The following is a 22,904-nucleotide window of genomic DNA, read 5'->3' as shown; positions in this document are numbered from 1 at the left end:
CCCTTCAGATTCCTTCAGTTACACCTTGCATAGCCTTTTCTGTGCTTCTAGATGAAGTCCTTTCATGTGTCCCACTCTGACTCTGTTATTATTGCAGCCTGTACAGATTGATGCCTATACTCACTCCCTTCTCTGCCTGACTCCCTCACAGCTGCTTGGGTACCATAATTATTCACACTACAGATGTCCCAAGGAGGCTTGGCCCTTACCCAGTGCTCTACATTACTTCACGTCCGGATGATGACTTCTTGGCAACTCTAGAGGTCGAAACAGCTTCAACAACACACTACACACACTCTATTGACCCCTACATGTACAAATACCCCTAGGAGTCATGTGTTGTCTTATATAAACACACAGGCCACACCTGTTCTCTTTTCTGCACCGTGTGATCACTGTTTTGAACACTTCAATAATGAGTAGATCCTTATCTTTGGAAATAAATGTATTATTACTCAAGTATTTTTTGTTTTTTGGAACTTATTTTATTTCAAATTTTCTATATACGTGGATTCATGTCTGGATGGATCATGAATCCTTTTAGTATGGATTATTATTGTTAAAGTAAGTATAAAAAGAACCACTGTGTTTTGATAATAAAATTTGGTAGCAGATTGCTTCTAGCAGCACAGATTTTAGATAATTTGGGTACATCCTTACTGAGAAAAGCAGCATCAACGGATAGCTCAAAGCTATCCCAATAATAGGTAAGTTGGGGGTTTCCTCATACCAAAGTGGTCAATAATTTAAACCATTGCCGGAGTAAATAAATCTGTTGAATACTCTGGTAGGTTTTGTTGAGATGAGTATAGATAGCAAACACACTCTTAGCCAAGATGAGCTGCTAATTCTGGGCAAGTGCCTTTTTACTGGCACTAAGAATCTGTGTAAACTGTGATTCAACAGCAAGTATCAGACTCCTCTTAAATTTCCACTGGTCAAATGTCAGTCCTAAGGATTCTTAGATTGGAAGAAGAACCGTGTGGCTTCGGATTCTCCGTATAAATATGATCAGCCTTCGGAGGAAATTCTAATACATGTATGAACAAATGATAAAATGCAAGATTAACTTACAGGAGTTCAAGTGTAAAGGTTCATTCAAGCAGGGCCAAGTGTCCTAGCTCTGACTTCTGCAACACCTGCAGCCTTAAAATCAGTCATCAATGGTATAAACCTACTCTAACTATAACACTAACAGCTGTGGCTCCAACTCCTTATCCTGACCTCAACTATATTTTTTTATAAAAATGCAGATTGAATAACCATAGTATTCTCATTAGTAACAACAGGAAACTAATGGATGATGTATGCATTGGATACACATAGCAGAAATACAAGAATGCACACGTATAGATGATGTACCCTTGATATTAAAAGAAGACCAAGTCTTACAATGTGAGAGGGCAGGCGGCTATACTGTTACTGCTGGTACTGGAAGCTTACAACTAACAAGCTTACATGAAGAAGAGGAAATCTGAGCATTGTTTATTCCACATAATTTATGGGCTTGTGTAAAAATGTGTGATAGAATTAAACAATCTAAAGTAGCTGGTCTTAAACTTTGGTATAAAAAGTGATAGCCAGAGACAGCCATTCTCCGAGACGGGCCCATTATTTCAGGACTACATGCAGATTTCGTTCTCTGTCAGAAATACTAAATGTTAAAAAAAAAAAAGTTCAGTTTAAAGTTACTCACACAATTAGGGGTGTAAATGTACTATGCTTCAAAAACTACCTATCGGTCTTTACGTTTAAACACAGCGCACAATTGACATCCTCACCAAAGGATTACAGACCTTTACCATTGAATATTAAAACACCATTGCTCTATCCACTGAACCCTCTTGCGTATCTCCCCATAAAAAAAAGAGCACCTTCCTGATTTGAAATACATTATGCACAATATGAAAGTCGATATTTTAAAAATAGATGGTAAACGTGATACTAAATTGATCAATTCATATCGGGCGTATCTTTGGCTAGACTGGAAAATCAGAATAGAAAGTACCTCCCCTAACTGACCGGCTTGGTTATCACATGAGATACTCCTGACTGAGCATTTGGGGAACTACAAGAATTTTACAGTTTTTGCAAACTTAAGAGTCACGCTATTTATACAGTATTGAATTCTATACCTTCCTAAAGATTGAACCAACACTAAGCAAAATCGCAGACTACTTCATCTAATACTGAATTTACATAAGACTGGCCACACAGTCTAGAAAATGTATAGAATTTTACAGCTCAACAATTCTAACCTATGCAAAACATCCAATCCAAATGGGAAAAAGAATACTTAACACCTCACCAACAGTTCTCTTGGGAAGAATATGATCCTCTCCCTTTAAACACAAAATCAGACCAGTTCCGGCACAACTAAATATAGGATTCTGCATAGAACGTACTGGACCCCCAGATGCCTAAATTGGTCTTCGGCTGCCCACCTTTAGACTCATATTGGGCACAAATCCCTAACCTAATAAGACTTACTTCAAACATATAAACCACAAAGGATTTAACTTTTTGAATTACTGGCCCTTTAGCTCACGATATCAAAAATGGAAAAGTCAGATTTTTACTAGACCTCATGATCATCCTGGGTTGTAAAATTATACTTAACTCCAAAGACACAAACAAAATCTCCTATACCTTCTGACTGCAATCGCCTCTTGAGGAGTGCAGACAACACTGCACTGCCACACTCCAAATGGAAACCCTCGAGGAATATATTTCGCCAACGCAACACCCTCTTAAGTATCAAAGATGATCATCAGCCATGCCCTAAATTGTGTTCCTGTATTCAGTAAGTGTACTCATTTGCCCCTATTCTGCTGAATGATGTGCTTACAGTATGTCTACTTGTTATCTATGTTATATCAGTACAAAATGCACACCCTTTCCCCCTTTGTTTCCCAATTTATAGCATCCAAACATTGTTCCCCATTCAAGTTGAACATTTACACTAACTTATACACTTTGATAAGCTATGGTTGAAGAAGCTGCTTGTACCATTGCTTTAACTTTACATTATCAATGAATAATGTTTTTTTGAAGTATTATTTTATTGTCTTTAGAAGACAGTACAATTCTCTGAACTTAAAAAAACAACTTGACTGATAAGAGTATGAACATTTCTGGACTGGTAAGAGTCAGAAATGAAAATGTGTGACACAGAAGAAAAAGAAGGCACAAAGGAACAGACTTGTCTCCATTTAGTGATCTGATGAGAAGTTCAGGTGTGTCTGCTATGGCAGCAAAGAAGATGTATGAGAGAAATCCACAGGAAATGTCACACTATAAAATGTATGCTGCATACTCAAAAAGATCAGCTTTATACTTGACTGGTGAAGTATTTATGGTAGAGGATTGAAAGTATTTTAGATTTTATGTCTACTCCACATTTTATGTTTAAGAGTCATGTAGCCTTTGAATTACAGTGATGCATACAATAACATTAGAACTGCTTTTAAAAATCCTTTGTAAAGTCCTTGGACATTTTATACTCACTATGGCCCAGAATTGCTGTTAAAATAAAGTGCATATCCGAGTTTGCCTATCTGAAGTAATGATAAAATCTTCGTGCTGACCAATGCAGTGTTCATGAAGACTTCAGCATGAACAATCAAAAGAGGAAAATTCAGAAGACCGATGTGCCAGGAACCATATTCAATGACAGATATATCAAAACACACCAAACCAACCAACCAACTAGTACCCTTGCAATTTTTTTTAATCAACTGCAACATTCTACCAGCACACACCACAGACCAAAGGGACAGGAAATGTCATGGAAATTAATTTCCATTGGTTAAAACTATCACAGCCAACAGGGAAGACACACACTGACCACTCACAAATAAACCATCATCAGGATAGTTGAGTCACTGCATGTGGTAGTAATGCACAACAGGCACTTTGAGAAACTAAACGTACCATTCTTTGGAGCTGGCTAGTCTGTAGTCTTCCTCGTTCACCTAGGTTCGTCTTCCATACTATGTCTAATTTTCCAATTACAGTTACACCTTTGATGACACCAGCTTTTTCGGCAAATTCTGGCTTGGGTTTTAGGCAGTACAAGTATTGACGGGTATCCAAAGGCTGCAAATATGTTCTTGTACCAAAGGTAGACACTCTATGACAAGAAATGGATAATGTTAATGCGTAAACCAATAACAATAGGAAGCCCTCCATTTTTTGCATGTCAGGCATTCTGGGCTGAGGACATTTATTTCTCTTTCATCCTACCACTATTTGTAAACAGCAGCACCAAAATACCCTATAAAATTACCTAGTGACTGGCAGTGGCAAATAATGTGTCGAAACAAAAGAAGCACAAGTACATGGAGGACAGTGGCAGTACTAGGATACACAAGGCTTCATAAACCAACACAAAATGGAAGGTTCACGTTTGCTTGTGAAATCCAACACTGACATCACTGGCTTAGATCTGGGGTCATGCAACGGGTCTGTCAATATCTCTTGTTCTGTGCATGAGTGTGTTACATATACATGTGTTCATCATCATAATTATCTTGACTTCCACACTGCACTGCTCAAGGGAGTATGACTTAAGGAATCCATAGGTTATCTTATTTGTTATGGACAGTGTTAAATACAATTAAATAATAATAAATGTATCATGTGGCGAGCCACAGTGTGCACTAAACTACACAACATGTGAGGGTCAGTATTGTTTTCTGGAAGGTAAAATCTGGTGCTACATTAAGTCAGTAGCAGGCAAATGTTTCATGTGCCAAGGTGAGGTGGTGTCAAACTGCAAAGAAACATCTAACAGATTCAATTGTCTTGGCAACAATCAACAAAATATAATTTGGCAAGGGCACCAAAATCCACATTCACGGTCCTGCAATCTCGTTTGACTAAAGCAAGCACTTCTTGGCATTTATACAGTTCAAACAAACCAGTATTTTGGCATCTGGTATGCTGATAGGGCAGCAGGGTATAAAAGCAAAGTGGTGGATCGCATTCAAGTTGCTACATGGGGGGGGATTTACTAGCTGAGTATGACTGCCTTACATTAGATTAGGCTGAACTAAAAGTAATAACTACTGAAACCTCAAATAGCTACACTTCGCTTTTTAGACTCTTAATTTTTTTATTTCTCATCCTGTGATCCTCACCTTTGAGTGGATGAGTCTCTCGAGAAAAACACTTTAAAATCAAGGATTCATATGATTACAAATCTTTTGTTTGACGGACATGTGATGTCTGTGTTTTCACAGATACCATAGCAGTTAGGATACATGAAGCATCTCTTTTCACGCCTATGCCTTCCCTCAATGGTTCCAAGTGCATCACCACCACAGAACAAATCAACCACCAAACATAGGGAAAAAGAATATCAATTAATATGGCAAGATATGGGATCTTTTTCAGGATTCCCAGGGAAATGTGGGGATTGGTGAGCTCAGATGGTCAAGATCAGAGTAGTTTACATCTAGTTTCCCAGGGCTAACACTACTATTGAACCCAAACTCTATCACCAAGACCATCCTCTTAGCACTTAATTCTCAGGGAAGCAAAGTTGGGCAGTCCAAGACTTACTCAGAGAGATGGTGTTGTGTTAGAAACTCAGCATCAAACAGAAGTCAATAAATCACTGTCCAGCTGGTACCTTGGTTTATAAGAAGAAAAGCGCTTTAGAACTACCCACAAAACTAGAAATACTGAGTACAATCAACAGAGAAAACTTCTTACAGAACCTAATGGAACTAACTTCTTACAGTCCCCCAGTATCCTTCGGGGACAATCTATGGCTGTTAAGTGTATTGGCCCGCTGCCCTATACAGGGGAATTTCTGTAGCTCTAGGGAGAGCTCCTATAGCTCATATAACCCCTAGTCACTTATTGGGAGTTCAGCTTCAGGGCACCTGTCAGAACAGTCAAGTTCATGTTGTTCTCTGTGGCACACGTCGGTAGTGTAGCCAGTTGGGGTACGCCATCCCACAGGTTAGGTCTGGCACAGCCCACCCAGAATAAGAGATGCTGACTTTGCCTTGACCTAGTCAACATGTTCACACATTTTTGCTGAGTAATGGCAAATGCCAACAAGGACAATGCCAGAAGCAACAGAGAAGAGGAGACTGTTTCTGGATCATGGTGCTGGCGGCTTGACATCTTTCTTTAGTTATGTCACAACTCGCCACCCTAGATCGCAACAATGATGTGCATAAGTTGGTGCACTCTCTTTACAGCGCTTACAAGTCTTCTCCTGTACATAGACATAACGATGGTGGGCTTCCTCCAATGCCTGGATGCTTCTCATGGCTACTCTCTTAGCTTCAGAGCTCAGCCTATCGAGTTCCCACCCTAGCACCTTCAACTTCAGGTGACGGTCCAGTCACCCATGCTAGCTACACTTCAGGGCCCTTGAGCCTCATCCATGGCACGGTGGTGCAGATCTCTAATGATCTAGGCACTACCATTAAATTGTCTTGCATAGGTTCCTTAAACACCCCATGTCTTCAAAACATCCTCGTCTTCATGAAAGAGCACCTCAAGAGTTCATCCTAAGCAGCTGGGCAGCCCGCTCTGTTTAAGTAGGACACAGGCAGCTTCTCATGGAGGACTTGCCGAATTTCTCCAGGTTACTGATCCCAAACCTGATAAGGGAGTTTGCTGTAACTACGCCAATGCTGGTGCTCTAAGTATTCTACTGGTCTGCACTTGTGTGGGACCACAGGTCTCTAGTCAAGAAATCCTGGAATAGTGATTGGAAATGTTGGCCCTAAACATGGTTTAGCTGCAGACAGATTTTGTGTGTATTTGAGCAGTTCAGTCTTGTGACTGGTTCTGGGCAGTTGTGCACTTTTTGCTACATCCCTGCAGACATGTCCAGCCATGGTCTTTGTCCAGAGTACGAGCAAGATGGTGGGAAAGGGCAAAGTCTCCTGTCAGGAGGAGCCCAAAACAGGAGCACAAAAGATATGCGGGCTGTCCCACTCAGAATCTATGAGGGTAGCCCTTCCAGAAAACAAAAACACAGAAAGGGCAGGGGAAACTTTTGTACTTTCATTGGAACCCAATGTCTACTCACCTAAACCACCGCCTATCTGACCCACTCCTAAGATCCCTGTAATATCTGAACAAATCCTTCAATTAGATTTAGCTGTTTACTGTAGGAGGCTGGACTGGCTTGTAGTGAGTACCAAGGGGTACTTGCACCTTGCACCAGGCCCAGTTATCCCTTATTAGTGTATAGGGTGTCTAGCAGCTTAGGCTGATAGATAATGGTAGCTTAGCAGAGCAGCTTAGGCTGAACTAGGAGACGTGTGAAGCTACTACAGTACCACTTAGTGTCATATGCACAATATCATAAGAAAACACAATACACAGTTATACTAAAAATAAAGGTACTTTATTTTTATGACAATATGCCAAAGTATCTTAGAGTGTACCCTCAGTGAGAGGATAGGAAATATACACAAGATATATATACACAATAGCAAAAATATGCAGTATAGTCTTAGAAAACAGTGCAAACAATGTATAGTTACAATAGGATGCAATGGGGAAACATAGGGATAGGGGCAACACAAACCATATACTCCAAAAGTGGAATGCGAACCACGAATGGACCCCAAACCTATGTGACCTTGTAGAGGGTCGCTGGGACTATTAGAAAATAGTGAGAGTTAGAAAAATAACCCTCCCCAAGACCCTGAAAAGTGAGTGCAAAGTGCACTAAAGTTCCCCTAAGGACAAAATAGTCGTGTTAGAGGAATAATGCAGGAAAGACACAAACCAGCAATGCAACAACTGTGGATTTCCAATCTAGGGTACCTGTGGAACAAGGGGACCAAGTCCAAAAGTCACAAGCAAGTCGGAGATGGGCAGATGCCCAGGAAATGCCAGCTGCGGGTGCAAAGAAGCTTCGACTGGACAGAAGAAGCTGAGGTTTCTGCAGGAACGAAAAGGGCTAGAGACTTCCCCTTTGGTGGACGGATCCCTCTCGCCTTGGAGAGTCGTGCAGAAGTGTTTTCCCGCCGGAAGGACGCCAACAAGCCTTGCTACACGCAAATCGTGCGTTTGGCGTTTTTGGACGCTGCTGGGGCCCAGGAGGGACCAGGAGGTCGCAAATTGGACCTGAAGAGAGAGGGGACGTTGAGCAAGACAAAGAGCCCTCACTGAAGCAGGTAGCCCCCGGAGAAGTGCCAGAAACAGGCACTACGAGGATGCGTGAAACAGTGCTCGCCGAAGTTGCACAAAGGAGTCCCACGTCGCCGGAGACCAACTTAGAAAGTCGTGCAATGCAGGTTAGAGTGCCGTGGACCCAGGCTTGGCTGTGCACAAAGGATTTCCGCCGGAAGTGCACAGGGGCCGGAGTAGCTGCAAAGTCGCGGTTCCCAGCAATGCAGCCCAGCGAGGTGAGGCAAGGACTTACCTCCACCAAACTTGGGCTGAAGAGTCACTGGACTGTGGGGGTCACTTGGACAGCGTCGCTGGATTCGAGGGACCTCGCTCGTCGTGCTGAGAGGAGACCCAAGGGACCGGTAATGCAGCTTTTTGGTGCCTGCGGTTGCAGGGGGAAGATTCCGTCGACCCACGGGAGATTTCTTCGGAGCTTCTGGTGCAGAGAGGAGGCAGGCTACCCCCACAGCATGCACAAGCAGGAAAACAGTTGAGAAGGCGGCAGGATCAGCGTTAGAGTTGCAGTAGTCGTCTTTGCTACTATGTTGCAGGTTTGCAGGCTTCCAGCGCGGTCAGCGGTCGTTTCCTTATCAGAAGGTGAAGAGAGAGATGCAGAGGAACTCGGCTGAGCTCATGCATTCGTTATCTAAAGTTTCCCCAGAGACAGAGACCCTAAATAGCCAGAAAAGAGGGTTTGGCTACTTAGGAGAGAGGATAGGCTACTAACACCTGCAGGAGCCTATCAGCAGGAGTCTCTGACGTCACCTGGTGGCACTGGCCACTCAGAGCAGTCCAGTGTGCCAGCAGCACCTCTGTTTCCAAGATGGCAGAGGTCTGGAGCACACTGGAGGAGCTCTGGACACCCCCCAGGGGAGGTGCAGGTCAGGGGAGTGGTCACTCCCCTTTCCTTTGTCCAGTTTCGCGCCAGAGCAGGGGCTACGGGGTCCCTGAACCGGTGTAGACTGGCTTATGCAGAATTGGGCACATCTGTGCCCAAGAAAGCATTTCCAGAGGCTGGGGGAGGCTACTCCTCCCCTGCCTTCACACCATTTTCCAAAGGGAGAGGGTGTCACACCCTCTCTCAGAGGAAGTTCTTTGTTCTGCCATCCTGGGCCAGGCCTGGCTGGACCCCAGGAGGGCAGAGGCCTGTCTGAGGGGTTGGCAGCAGCAGCAGCTGCAGTGAAACCCCAGGAAGGGCAGTTTGGCAGTACCAGGGTCTGTGCTACAGACCACTGGGATCATGGGATTGTGCCAACTATGCCAGGATGGCATAGAGGGGGCAATTCCATGATCATAGACATGTTACATGGCCATATTCGGAGTTACCATTGTGAAGCTACATATAGGTAGTGACCTATATGTAGTGCACGCGTGTAATGGTGTCCCCGCACTCACAAAGTTCAGGGAATTGGCTCTGAACAATGTGGGGGCACCTTGGCTAGTGCCAGGGTGCCCTCACACTAAGTAACTTTGCACCTAACCTTTACCAGGTAAAGGTTAGACATATAGGTGACTTATAAGTTACTTAAGTGCAGTGTAAAATGGCTGTGAAATAACGTGGACGTTATTTCACTCAGGCTGCAGTGGCAGGCCTGTGTAAGAATTGTCAGAGCTCCCTATGGGTGGCAAAAGAAATGCTGCAGCCCATAGGGATCTCCTGGAACCCCAATACCCTGGGTACCTCAGTACCATATACTAGGGAATTATAAGGGTGTTCCAGTAAGCCAATGTAAATTGGTAAAAATGGTCACTAGCCTGTCAGTGACAATTTGGAAGTAATGAGAGAGCATAACCACTGAGGTTCTGGTTAGCAGAGCCTCAGTGAGACAGTTAGGCACCACACAGGGAACATATACATGCACACCTATGAGCACTGGGGCCCTGTGTGACAGGGTCCCAGTGACACATACATATAGGCCACAAACCTATGAGCACTGGGGTCCTGACCAGCAGGATCCCAGTGACACATAACAACCATACTGAAAACATAGTGTTTTCACTATGAGCACTGAGGCCTGGCTATCAGGATCCCAGTGAGACAGTGAAAACAGTGACAAACACCCTGACATACACTCACAAACAGGCCAAAAGTGGGGGTAACAAGGCTAGAAAGAGGCTACCTTCTCACATTTACGCTCTCTCTGACTCTCCATCTTAGACACCCCTCAGATTTGTTAACATATTCAACTGAAGCCAGTGTGACCATGTCCACATGCACCACACAATGCACATGTTTTGGTCATTCACCTAGACAAATTTAGATACACAATATCCAAATTGTAGGGGACTGGAAGATAAATGTAAAAACATGGAAGAGACAGGTAGGCTACTCCCCCTAGTAGACGACCTGTAAAGGCCTGTCCTGCAACTATAATAATTACTTCTGCCAGCACTGCCAGAACTCTACAGACCAGTGACATAAAAGTAGACACTCTTCAAATGGACAGTGTAAATGATGTGTCCTTCAAACACTGAGTTCTGCATTAGGTGTCACCCCATATTGTAAAGTTGTCCCCCACTGCACACTGTGTGTTGAGGTGGGGGGTCAAAAACACTACAGCTTGCAATGGGGAACTAAAGGCAGAAGTTCATGCTTCCCAGAGTCATACAGGGAACATTTCTCTGTACCAACAGAAGAAAACCCTGCTGTCTCTTCCAGCAATTCAGTTCACAAACATTTGTTGTGTGGCTGGCAGAAATATAACAAACTATAAAATAATGTTTTTTTTTTTTAAATGTCCTGTAGAAAAATTCCAACTGGTAATATGACAGAGAGGCAAATCTATCCTCTTAGTCATACGTGACTGACCTGAACCGGTTTTAGTAACTGTGAGGGTGGTATGCCAAAATAGTAAAACTCTGTGATAGTTGATCTCTGCATGTAACTTTATAAGTATTTTCAAGTTACAGCGAGCCTGCTGGAGGGCATGCTTACAATCTCTTTACTTTAAAAAAAAAAAAAAGGTGCATTCCATCTTTACACTGTTACACTGTTGTCATTAGGGTTTCACAATGGTACACCTTTGTGCTGTTGTAGCAGATGCCTTTATCGTACAATTCTGGGCTTTCTATCACAGATCACCATGCTGTACTATTTTCTTCATATCTCTATGGGTAGTCATCTATGGAAGAGATACTTTTTTGTTAACATTGTGCAGGCAAGGACCCTCAGCTGGGGTCAAAATCCAAAATTTTGTAAAGAAACAAAATATTTTAGGGGTTAGGAAAGGGAGTATGGGTGTCCTAAGCCTGTGATTTCCTTAAGGAAGATCAAAAAGATATCAGAGAAAAAAGGATGCCAGTTGGAACGTTTTCAAAGGTTCCGGTAGCAAAGGTTCATCTTAAACATTCCCTAACAGCATAAAACACTGGGTCAGTTTTTGATACTTCACTGCTACTCCCAGTACATTGGCTGTTGCTGAAATTTACATAATTATTAGCATGATAATGTTGCTATATAAATTACCCCAGTTAGGCCTTACCCATTTCCATCTTTATTAATCATATTAAGTTCTGTCACGTTGTACATCATTGATGGCTCTAATGAAACCTTCTCCATAAACATAGGTGACGTTGTAATGTTCTGAATTTGAGCTTCAAGAAATACTTCATCTGTCTACAAATGGGAAGAAAAGATCAGTGCAGATGGCAATGAAGTAAAAATACTGATTGTTTTATTTATATATCAGGCATTATGTGATTAGTTCATGCCTGCAAATCAAAACTGTAATTAATGTGAGTGAAAAAGAAAATAAATCTTGATCGTAACATGATTAGGAAGAACAAAATGGTTAGTCAGCTGATATCAGAAAGAAACAATGGACTTGGGATAGTTTTTAAACATTTTGGTGCTGGCTCTAAAGGCCCCTTCTTTTAGGGTTAAGATTAGTAGCTTCCCTTCTACTTCCAACACTGTGCCATTATAACTGTGTAACACAGTGAAGGTGAATTCCTAGTCACTGATTTTTTTGAGTTAGACCACCCACCTCGGAAAGCTTTTCTTACTACGCTGATGTACAATACTACTGGTGTTAAATCAAAGGTGTACCACCATTTCATAAATTGGAGTACACAGCATTCACTTCAGTTCACAAATTAAATGACACCACTATCTACAATCACAAAATGTTATTTTCCTCTCACTGCTGCTTATGGTCTAATGAATCATCATTATTTTATTCTTTTGATTTTAATTCTTGGTATACCCTGAAGAATGGCAATACTTGTTACTGTCTTTCTACTCATGAGACCACACAAAATGATAGTATCAGCATCTATAGAAATTCAGAGAAATTACAGAACACATATAATATCCCACATATCCATTGCTTAAATCACAGTATAACCATATTTCATGGCAAGTGCACATTAATGCAACGATTCTCAGCAAAATGTTAGTATAATTGAAAGTAACTGAAGAAAGTATTACAAGCAGCATAATGAAAAAGCAAGTTAGTCTTAAAACAACTAAAAACACATAGGCTGTTTACAGTTGAGTTATCCAACCACATTAGGTCTGCCTTAGCATACTATATTTTTCCAGAGATACCAGTGAAAAAATGAATATACAATGATACCAGAAAACAAAAGCTATTAACTACATATACTTAAGATGTATGATTGAAGGACTATCTATGGGAGGATCAGCAACAGTCACGGGGAGAAATATATCAAGTAAACTACTGTTACAAATCAGGTTGGTGTACAATAATGTTATATTTTTATATTTGTTTTACTAGAACAGTACAGTCGGTCTGGCTACACACTATTAACCATTCCCTTCTAAATTAAGAATACTGTGAAAACTGGATGTAAAATATCACCAGGACTTGTTTATTATGCCTTTTATGTGTGCCCGTAACTCTCTTCACAAAGACATAATAGTGAGCCCTACTCCAATATAGATTGACCTAGCACTTTAGAAATAGATTTTGACCAAAACGGTTTTACTTGTAACATTTGAACACAAGTGTTTAATTTGATAATTTTAGACCTGGCAACTGACTGCTTCAAACGTTATCCTTATTTTGGAAACTGACAGCCTCATCTTTACAGACAGCAAAGGTGCACTAAAGTTAGTTCCAGAATATAAATGTAGATTTATAAATAAAGTTCCCATGGATACAAATACAAGGGTTCTTTTAACTAAACAATGAGCATTACAATGGTACATTTGAATACCTAATGCCAATCACAAGAGGTCTCTGGTGTGAAACCAAATGTGATTTGCTTCTCCTTTATTACTACAAGCTCACCATAAAATGGTGATGCAAGTGCATTTGCACCTTACTTCAGTACGTGCAGAGGATCTCCACTTTTACGCCACAAAAATAATTTATTTTAATCAACATTATGTGCGTACTACAGTACAAGGGCACAGTGGTTGACTACTAGCTCTAAACAATAACCCATTTAGAGTTTAACATCATACCAGTGATGGGGATTTACTTAGTTCTTGAATTTAAGTTTGCACCATAATTAGGTAAGATTATTATTTTACAGATGTTTGGAGGGGGCTTTACTGTTCCCAGTTTTAAAAAAATTCATTTGACTGTAGTATCATTCTAAATTCCTTTTCCAAATCATGATGATACGTAGAAAGTTCAAATTACTTTTTGATAAAGACAGTAATGTTTTAGTACTCTTCCAACATATATTAAAATACTAGTTTTATTCTGAAGTATGTTCACTTAGCTCTACTCATTTAAAAAGCACCTAGTGGTATTTGGTGACATACTGTATTAAACAAAACAAACTATGCTTTTCCATTATTCTTTTAACATTGTTAATGTCAAGCACGGAGACAGCAGATAATGAAAAAAAGCATACAGACTTGTAATAAAATAAATAAAATTACCACAGAACTGAGGTCACTCTAATGGGAAAATAAAAACAGAAACATTAGAGAAATAAGGATTAAATGTTAAAGGAAAAAGGAGGACAACTAAACTTTCAAACAAAATGCATGGTTGCATTTTATTGTTACTGCATCATGTAAGACAACATTAGTGAAGAAAAATGTGAAACAAAAACAAACACTTTGGTGCCTGAAAGGTCAGTAGCATGTTACATGGCAACAGGGTGAGATTTAAATATATATATTGTGCACACTTCACATACTTCTGCAGCTTTTTCAAACCATAAACGAGTTTTTGTGGGCTGTGTGTGAGAAACAGCAGCACAAGATTTTAAAACAAAGTCATGCTACATACCTGTAATAGTTTATCGAATTAATACGTTCTTGAAATTTAAGTTTAAAAAAATCTTTCTTACCACCAGGAGCAATACGGCTACACTTTGGAATTCAAGTCTTTAGTGAGCACCAGAGATGTATTTAACGTCTTACTGCAGAAGATGGGGACTGTGGAAGTGAGGTAAACTCCTAAAATACTATACTCTTTGGAAGTCACAATCAATTATATTTTTTGATACATTTTTCACCTGACATTCATTTTCAAAAGGTCATCTAGAAGGAAGCATAGGGAGGTTATGAATCCAAGGAATAGGAAATGCTGCATGTAGCAAATTTGAATAGTCAAGCCTTTCCAGTTAGAAGGTGGTAAAGAGTAGAAAATCAGATTCAGTACTGTTCTATTTCAGAATCTCTATTCCCTTTAAGCACCACAGCACTGTATAAGTGTTGCAACAGCACAGTACTTAAATGACTACATCCAATACTTGGGAGTTCTTTGGCTAACATTCTATATGGCATACCTACAAAGATGATGTACTTTGAAAACCAGCACCAGGGAATACCAGCATTTCTTGAAGGGTATTTGCGGCCAGCTCCAGGTGTCATAGCTTAGAAAGTCAGGATGTCCTGTGTGAAGTTATAGTGTCCTTTTAAGAATCTAAAACGTTATTTGGCTGCAAAAGCAGACATAAAAGTGCATAAACGCAATAAACCAAATGTGCATATCCAGCTTCAATTTAACATTTTACATTGATTAAAAGAGTGTGCAATATGCAATAAAAATGAGCATATATGTCCGAAAATCTCCTTGACGTTTTACTTAGGCTAACAGTGTGTTGAAAAAAAGTGCATAAGTGCAATAAAAACAGACATGCATATCCAAGATAGCACATGATTCAGAAGTATAAAAAAAGTCTAAAACAATAAACAATAAGAATAATTTTTATCAAAGTGCACTGTGTCTTGGGAAAGTACTGCCACACAGGAAGGAACTTATGTAAAAGCAAGTCCCATCGTCAGGTAACTGATACTCTGAAGTGCCTAAGTGCAGGGTCAGAAATTTCTTGATTTCAAAAAAGGAGCTAAAAACATTTTGGTGAATCTTTTGTAAAAAAAAATAAAAAAAATAAAAAAGAAAAACCACAAAAAGGAAAAATTTAACATTGATTGATCAGAAGTGTTTCTGCATGGGGTCATTTTAGATTCAAGATTATGCTGATAACCTGACTAAAAACAGAGCAAGTATTTAATCATATCAGCCCAGAAACTAAACAGAATAAACATTTTCATCTCCCTCTGATTTCACAGGTAGCTAGTAGGGGCGCTCTCAGAACTTAAGTATAAGTAGGCTGCAACAGTTGGTTTAGATGTTTCTGTACTTAGCCTCTGTGCTTATACCTGCGCTAATAGCAAGGGTTGTACTGGTCTTCTTCCCAGTGATAATGCAATGCGCATTTGAGAAAATGTGGCCTAGGAAGATATCTTCGAATGATCACTTAACATAGGCCAACCAAGGAATAGTGAGACAGCTGTCACTAGCTAAACAACTGTCAATAATTATATCTCTTATAAGAGAGGCCTCTAATGCTTTCCAAAAGGACAGCCATAACAAAGGAGGCTGATTATGAATTCGGTCACTCAGATAACTTAAACCAAACTCCTTGTGGCAGATGAAATAGGGGGTTGGTAGCGGGGAACTGACAGAATCTTTCTGTCAAAATGGCTTTCCTCCATTTGCAGGGGCGTACAACCAACAATATCCCAATTTTTTCCCCGTGAGATGCCACCAGACTACACTGGGAAGTATATATCTGCAGCAATGGAACAAGTGTCCTGCCACACAGAGGGACTTAGAAATGAGCTAAATGCCTTAGTTAGCTTTGCCCTGCACTGTGTTATGTTTGGGACTCAAGAAACAGTTGCAAATTGGGGAAGGTGCTAGTACTTAACAGACGATTATAACCAACTGAAGAGCTAGAGAGGCGGATGCATTTACGGCCACATGCCATTATAAGTAACACTGTGAAGTTGTTGCTAAGTCAAGGGTGGGTATGAATTGCACAAAAGAGTAAACTAGCAGATGTGGAGCTTTGGGTGAGCAGGTGATAGCACTGCATCCTCCGTATACAGCAGTGCTGGAAAAGGAGGGTCATTGAGCAGGACATCTGGGGTACAAGAAATCAACTGTGAGGTAAGCTTATTATATAGAATATACAGCAAGGGAGCAAGCACACACACTTGCTGGACCCATCGCTCTACATTGATTTTATTTGGACCATTTTGGCCAAATCTAACCCTGGCTTTTGTACGTGCATGCAGAATGCTAGGAAATTGACATGGGTAGCGTCCAGCCCCATTCCAAATAGGAGTTGCCATAACTTTGAACAGTTTACACAGTCAAAAGCCATGGACAGGTCCATGAAGGCAAAATATAATGGTGACTGTTTTGCCACTGTGTAGTTACCTAAAATTAAGTTCAAGTTCAGACATTGCTTGATAGTACCTATGCGATTGCTTGATAGTACCTATGCGACTGCTATACTGGCATGGATTTAAAATTGTATTACCCACAGCCCACTCCAGAAAAAAAAAATATATATATATATATTTGTAGACACACACTACCTAGTGGCAGTCGCCACTAGGTAGTTCGATTTAGGGCCATGTTTCCATAGAAAAAGCATTTTTTGACTTGGCTATATCTTTGGCACGTTTTGATGAATCCTCACAAAACTTTCCCAAACAAAGTAGCCCGGTGATTCTTGTTGCACGTGGAAAGTTTCTGGGTGATCCATCAAGAGGGGGCATAGAAAAAGGAGGGTCAAAAAACGTTGCATTTCCCATATTAATTCCCATAGGACTTTTAGACACGACTGCAGCCCGAACCGGCAGACGGAATTACACCAAATGTGGCAAGAAAGCTAGCTTTTGGTACGCATATCATACTTTCTCTTATTTGGTGGAAATCCGTTCAGGAGTTTTGACGATATTAAAGGGAAAATAAATTTGTATACTTAGGGCTGCGGATCCTTCGTGAATATATCGTGAAAATTTGTGAATTTTCACGAACGCACGCACAAACAGAAACACTGTAAATGGTTGGCCACAACCTGACTAGAAAGTTGAGGCCACCATTTTATGTTATCAGAGAGGGTCCCCGGAGCTGAAAATAGAAATGATAAGTGGATAAGGGGCCAGGGTGGAGGTACCCTGACCCAAGGGGTGTGATATAGGGGTGTGTTTTAAAGTAAAATTATGGGTTTAAAATTATTTTTCTTCACCATGTGCGGTATTCGCGAATATCCTTCAATATTCGAGAATACGAAAAAAAAAATAAAAAAAAATTCAAAGACTTATTCATACACTATTCACTCATACATGCACTCAGACGCATGTGCCCACTCACAGACCCACTCACAGACCCACTCAGACACTCACGCACCCATTCACAGATCCACTGACAGAGACAGGCTCTGTGGTCAACTTTCGCTGCACACAGCCAAAGACTGTGCCTGTCGCGGTGTTTGGAATAACGTATACTAATTTAAATTACTTTACATTAAAAATCCATAGAAATTCACTGAAAAAAACAAAGGTTACAGGGACGTTATAGTTAGGTTCTGAATTTACTTGTACAATACCATAGAAATTCAGCAGTTATAAAGTAACTATAACTTGCACCCTAAGGTAACTATAGCTCGCGCATTCGCTATGCACAGCTAATTACTCCACATATTATATTATTGATGACATCTTCTATGGCATCTTTGATATCACTGCAACATCTGCAATACCAATACTGATAAGAAAACTGTGCATGGCGAGGACGTGAGTTATAGTTACCTTAAGGTGTGAGTTACAGTTACTTGAAATAACTAACTGTAACTGCAGAATTTCTAAGGTTTTGTATGAATAAATTCAGAACCTAACTAAAACGTCCCAGTAAACTTTGTGTTTTTCAGTAAATATATATATGTATTTGAAAAATGTCACTTAGCCAGTGTACATCTGTTCATGGCATGTAGTGCTGCAGATTCACATGCTGTGCATATTCTGCCATCTAGTGCTGGGCTTGGAGTGTTACAAGTTGTTTGTCTTCGAAGCTTTTTCGAGTCACGAGATCGAGTGGTGACTCCTCTCGGTGACAGTACGCATGGGCATCAAATCCTTTGTTAGATTGTTTTCCCGCAAGAGGGTAAAGTAAGGAGTGAAGAATTGTATGTGTACATATATAAAGTAAGTAAAGAAGATGTCCATGCAATATATATACATATTTACATAATAAAGTACTTTAACGCTACAGGCTTCTGGGGAGGAGGGAGGGCACATGTGAATCTGCAGCACTACATGCCAGTAACAGATGTACACTGGGTAAGTGACATTTCCCATTCTATGGCATGTGTAGCTGCAGATACACATGCTGTGCATAGACTGAAAAGCAGTCCCCTCCTGAGTATACAGTGGCTAGCCTGTAGGAGTTGGAGTCTTTGAAATAGTGTTGTAAGCACTGCTTGACCAAAATGTGCTTGTTGGCGAGACAGCTTCTTTTGGAATGCTCATATATTCTAATGGAAGCTATAAATAACCAAATTCTATGACTTCAGGAGCCAAAGCACCAGGTTGAGCACACCGAGATTGGGATGCTTGATTTGACCTAAGGTTCTGAGTTAACAAGTCTGGTCTGTTTGGAAGCTTGCAATGTGGTATTACATACAGATCCAACAGTGTTGTGTACCAGTGTTGACGTGCCCACGTGTGATCTAGGAGTATCATAGCGAGGGAGGTGTGACAGATCTTGTTGACCAGTAATGGAATTAGTGGGAGAGGGGGAAAAGCGTAAGCAAATATCCCTGACCAATTGATCCATAGAGCATTGCCCTTGGACTGAGGGTGTGGGTACTTGGTCGCAAAGTTTGAGCATTTAGTGTTTTCGCTTGTTATGAAGAAATCTATGTTTGGTGTTCCCCACATGTGAAAGTACTGTTGAATTACTTGTGGGTGAATCTCCGATTTGTGTACTTGTTGCTGCGTCCTGCTGTGTATCGCTGGGATATACTCTGCTAATAGTTGAACGTGATTGTGAATAGCCCATTTCCAAATTGTTTGTGCCAGAAGGGACAATTGAGATTAATGCTTGCCCCTCTGTTTTTACAGATAATACATTGTCATGTTGTCTGTCCTTATTAACACTGTTTTGTGTGTGATTTGTGATTGGAATGCTTTGATTGCTAAGAACACTGCCAGCAATTCCAAGTGATTTATGTGGTAAGTTTGCTGGATTGAGTCCCATTCTCCCTGAGTTGTATGATTGTTGAGATGAGCTCCACAACCTGTCATTGATGCATCTGTGATGATTATGGTCTGCGGCACTAGGTGCTGAAATGGCCGCCCCTTTGATAAGTTGGTGTGAAGAGGCAGAAGACGAGGAAGAGGAGTCCACTGGTCTCAGGAGGAACCACAGATGGTCACGAGGAGCCAGGGCAAGACCGCCAGGGCAAGACCCCCTCAACAAAGACCTAGTGGTTAATTTGTCCTCCAGACTCCTCTCCCCTGATGAAACCAAGGTATTGAACAAAGGACTGGGGTATGTCCCCCACTCCAAAGGACGATTCTTTTCGTTTACAATGCGAACTGTCTCGGTTCTTCAGGAAAATACGCCTCCAATTTTTCTTTAAAGACAAACCTACTGTCGATTCTCCATTGGACTCGGGCCTCAAAAAGCCTTCCCAATTCATACCTCCACTCTCCACCATGCCTTGCGAGGTTCAGGCTTTCGAGAAATCGGTCACTTCCGATATCGAAAACCTACGACCACAACATAAATTTACTAACCTGTCCAGAATCGAGAATGAGGCACTCCGAGCTCTAGCAGCTGATTCCAATATTACTATCAAACCAGCTGACAAAGGAGGCGCCATTGTTGTGATGAATACTGAAGATTACAGACAGGAATGCCTTCGCTTTCTTGGCAATTCTACCTATTATGCCCATGTTGATCAGGATCCAACGGGATCGTTGCAAACTGAGATACGTGGGATGATAGAGGAAGCCGTTAACAACGCTTGGATATCCCAAAAGGAAGCAGAATTTTTGGATACAGAGGACCCTCGTATCCCTTATTTCTACTGCCTCCCCAAAATTCACAAGGGCATTTCTCCTCCACCAGGACGCCCTATAGTCTCAGGGATTGGGTCCATCCTTGAACCACTTTCGATATTCTGTGACCATTTCCTACGACCTCTTGTACAACAATCAACCACTTACCTAAGAGACACTACAGACGTTTTTAATCTGATTGAAACTATAAATTCCACAGTGCGTGTTGATGCCCTGATCACACTTGATGTTGAGGCTTTATACACAAACATCCCCCAAGTGGCTACACTGGAGGTAGTTGAGTCATCCCTCTTATCTACCAGTTCAGAATTCACAACACCTGTTAATTTTATCATGCACTGTGCTAGTTTGGCTATGACTCGTAACTTTTTCCAGTTTGAGGATAAACTTTTCCATCAAATCCGCGGAACCTCGATTGGTAGTACTTTTGCCCCTAGCTTAGCATGTTTGTACATGTACGACTTTGAGAAACGTTTCATCCTACCTGAGTCCAACCCCTTTTCCGCCAATATCAAGTTGTGGCGTCGCTATATAGATGACATCCTTGTCATTTGGCATGGCCCTATTGATGTAGTAGATGCGTTCTCGGCTTGGGTAAATAGTCTAGACCCCTTCCTCAACTTCACTTCCTCTGTATCTACTACAGAGATCCCCTTCCTAGATTTATTAATCAGCATAGAGGAAGGTCGATTGAGGAGCCGCACCTTTCACAAAACCACTGATCGGAACAGCCTATTATTATACGAGAGTCACCATCCCAAAGCACTGAGAGAGAATTTACCCTTTGGACAGTTTTTACGCCTCAGACGAAACTGTAGTGATGTACGACTATTTAATACTCAAGCCTCTGAACTACAGGTTAAACTACACGACCGCCATTACCCTGAGAGAGTCATTAAAACAGCTTACAAACGAGCTAAGTATAGTAATAGGGACTCACTATTACAACTTACCCCTAAATCTACGGACAACAAGCTTACCTGTGTATCGACATTTACTCCACTTTCTAACACAGTTAAGAAGATAATCAATAAAAGATGGCCGGTCCTCTGCAGTGGGGGCGAAAATATTCCCAAGCCTGTGTTTGCATTTAAAAGGACCGCAAACATAAAAGACATGCTGGTACACACCCGACCCAGACCCACCACCACCTCAAACAGACAGAAATCTCTATGGGATCTCCCCCCAGTTAAAGGTCATTTTCCATGTGGGAATTGCAACGTCTGCGCTCTCACTATACGCACAGACATCTTAAAGTTAGAGCCATTTTTAACATGGCATCTGATGAAACATACTAACTGCAACACCCGCAATTGTGTTTACCTTATCACCTGTCCATGCAATCTTAGATACGTAGGGATGACCACACGACCTGTAAAGATTAGGGTAAATGAACACCGTAGTAACATTCGGTGTGGACGTATTACTACCAAACTTAGTATACATTTTATTGAACTTAACCACACACCAGACAACATCCGATGGGTGGTATTACAGACTTGCGACACACCAGGTACCCGACCGTTATTTGAGCTTGAACAACGCTGGGTATATAGACTCCATACCCACCAACAGGGACTAAACGATGACATCCCCTGGTTCCACCTCTCCAAATAGGAACCAACTTGGTTTTCTGTTTTTTGTTTTTTATTTATTTCATATATACACTTCTCTGCTCTTCTTACAACCACTTTCAGAAGGTTCTGCCTGTTGGTCATCTTCTTTTTACTCCTACTGGATGAGATTTGAATTAGCCTCTCTGGACAAATGATATTAGTACGACTAATCTGATCCACAACTGTTTTTTGGTATCTCCTGATAGTCGTAACCAAGCTATTTTCAATCCCTATATCACTTTAAGATGGCCGCCGCACATAGAGTGCTCTCATCGCGTCCCGATTTTAAGGTCCTTCTTCGATTTCCATAGAGGCCTGCCAGTGACGAGGACGTTACTTGGCAACTGATTTCCTAATTGATGGACACGCGCTCTACGCGCGTATTATTTATACCGGCAACCTTCCGTTCCGCATATGTTCGGGAACGCAACCCCCGGGTAGGTGCTGCAGACGAAACCGGTAACCGCGCAAGTAAGTGTTCCACTTTTCTTGCAGAAACTTTACCACGGCCTCTTTTTCGAACGCTACAATGTATTCAGGCCGGGGGACCCCATGCTCTACACCTAATGATACGGCCGCAGTCTAACAGATTGTACTCCTTCGGTCCTAGTCTTTGTTTCTCTTCAAATTGACTACGGTGTGTTATATAAAAGTATGATCACTCCTGGGCCACGACATACCCCCATATCTTTATTCCTCTCATGTGCCACTCTACTTTTGACCTTTGACACATCTCTTAGTGTGTTTTAGGATGAAGTATCTCTTTACTCAACGAAACTGGCTACATGCCCTATAATATACGTGATATTGGGGAGATTTATGAACAT

At 41.2% G+C, this 22,904-nt stretch overlaps 1 protein-coding gene across 3 annotated transcripts in view; it reads right to left on the bottom strand.

Moving 5' to 3' along the window:
- Window positions 1-22,904, bottom strand: part of TRAPPC13 (trafficking protein particle complex subunit 13) — a 321,232-nt gene that overhangs the window by 78,513 nt on the left and 219,815 nt on the right. For 2 of the 3 annotated variants that reach the window (XM_069222813.1, XM_069222798.1), the window contains 3 exons: window positions 14,009-14,026; window positions 11,634-11,767; window positions 3,934-4,132 (listed from right to left, as the gene is read on the bottom strand). In XM_069222813.1, the coding sequence (XP_069078914.1) occupies window positions 3,934-4,132; window positions 11,634-11,767; window positions 14,009-14,026 (351 nt within the window). The remainder of the gene's footprint in view (window positions 1-3,933; window positions 4,133-11,633; window positions 11,768-14,008; window positions 14,027-22,904) is intronic. The other variant, XM_069222805.1, reaches the window with a different exon arrangement.

Source organism: Pleurodeles waltl, chromosome 1_1, assembly GCF_031143425.1.
Source record: "Pleurodeles waltl isolate 20211129_DDA chromosome 1_1, aPleWal1.hap1.20221129, whole genome shotgun sequence".
NCBI lineage: Eukaryota > Metazoa > Chordata > Amphibia > Caudata > Salamandridae > Pleurodeles > Pleurodeles waltl.
The sequence above is the reverse complement of the archived record's forward strand: the minus strand, read 5'-3'. Positions and strand labels throughout refer to the sequence as shown.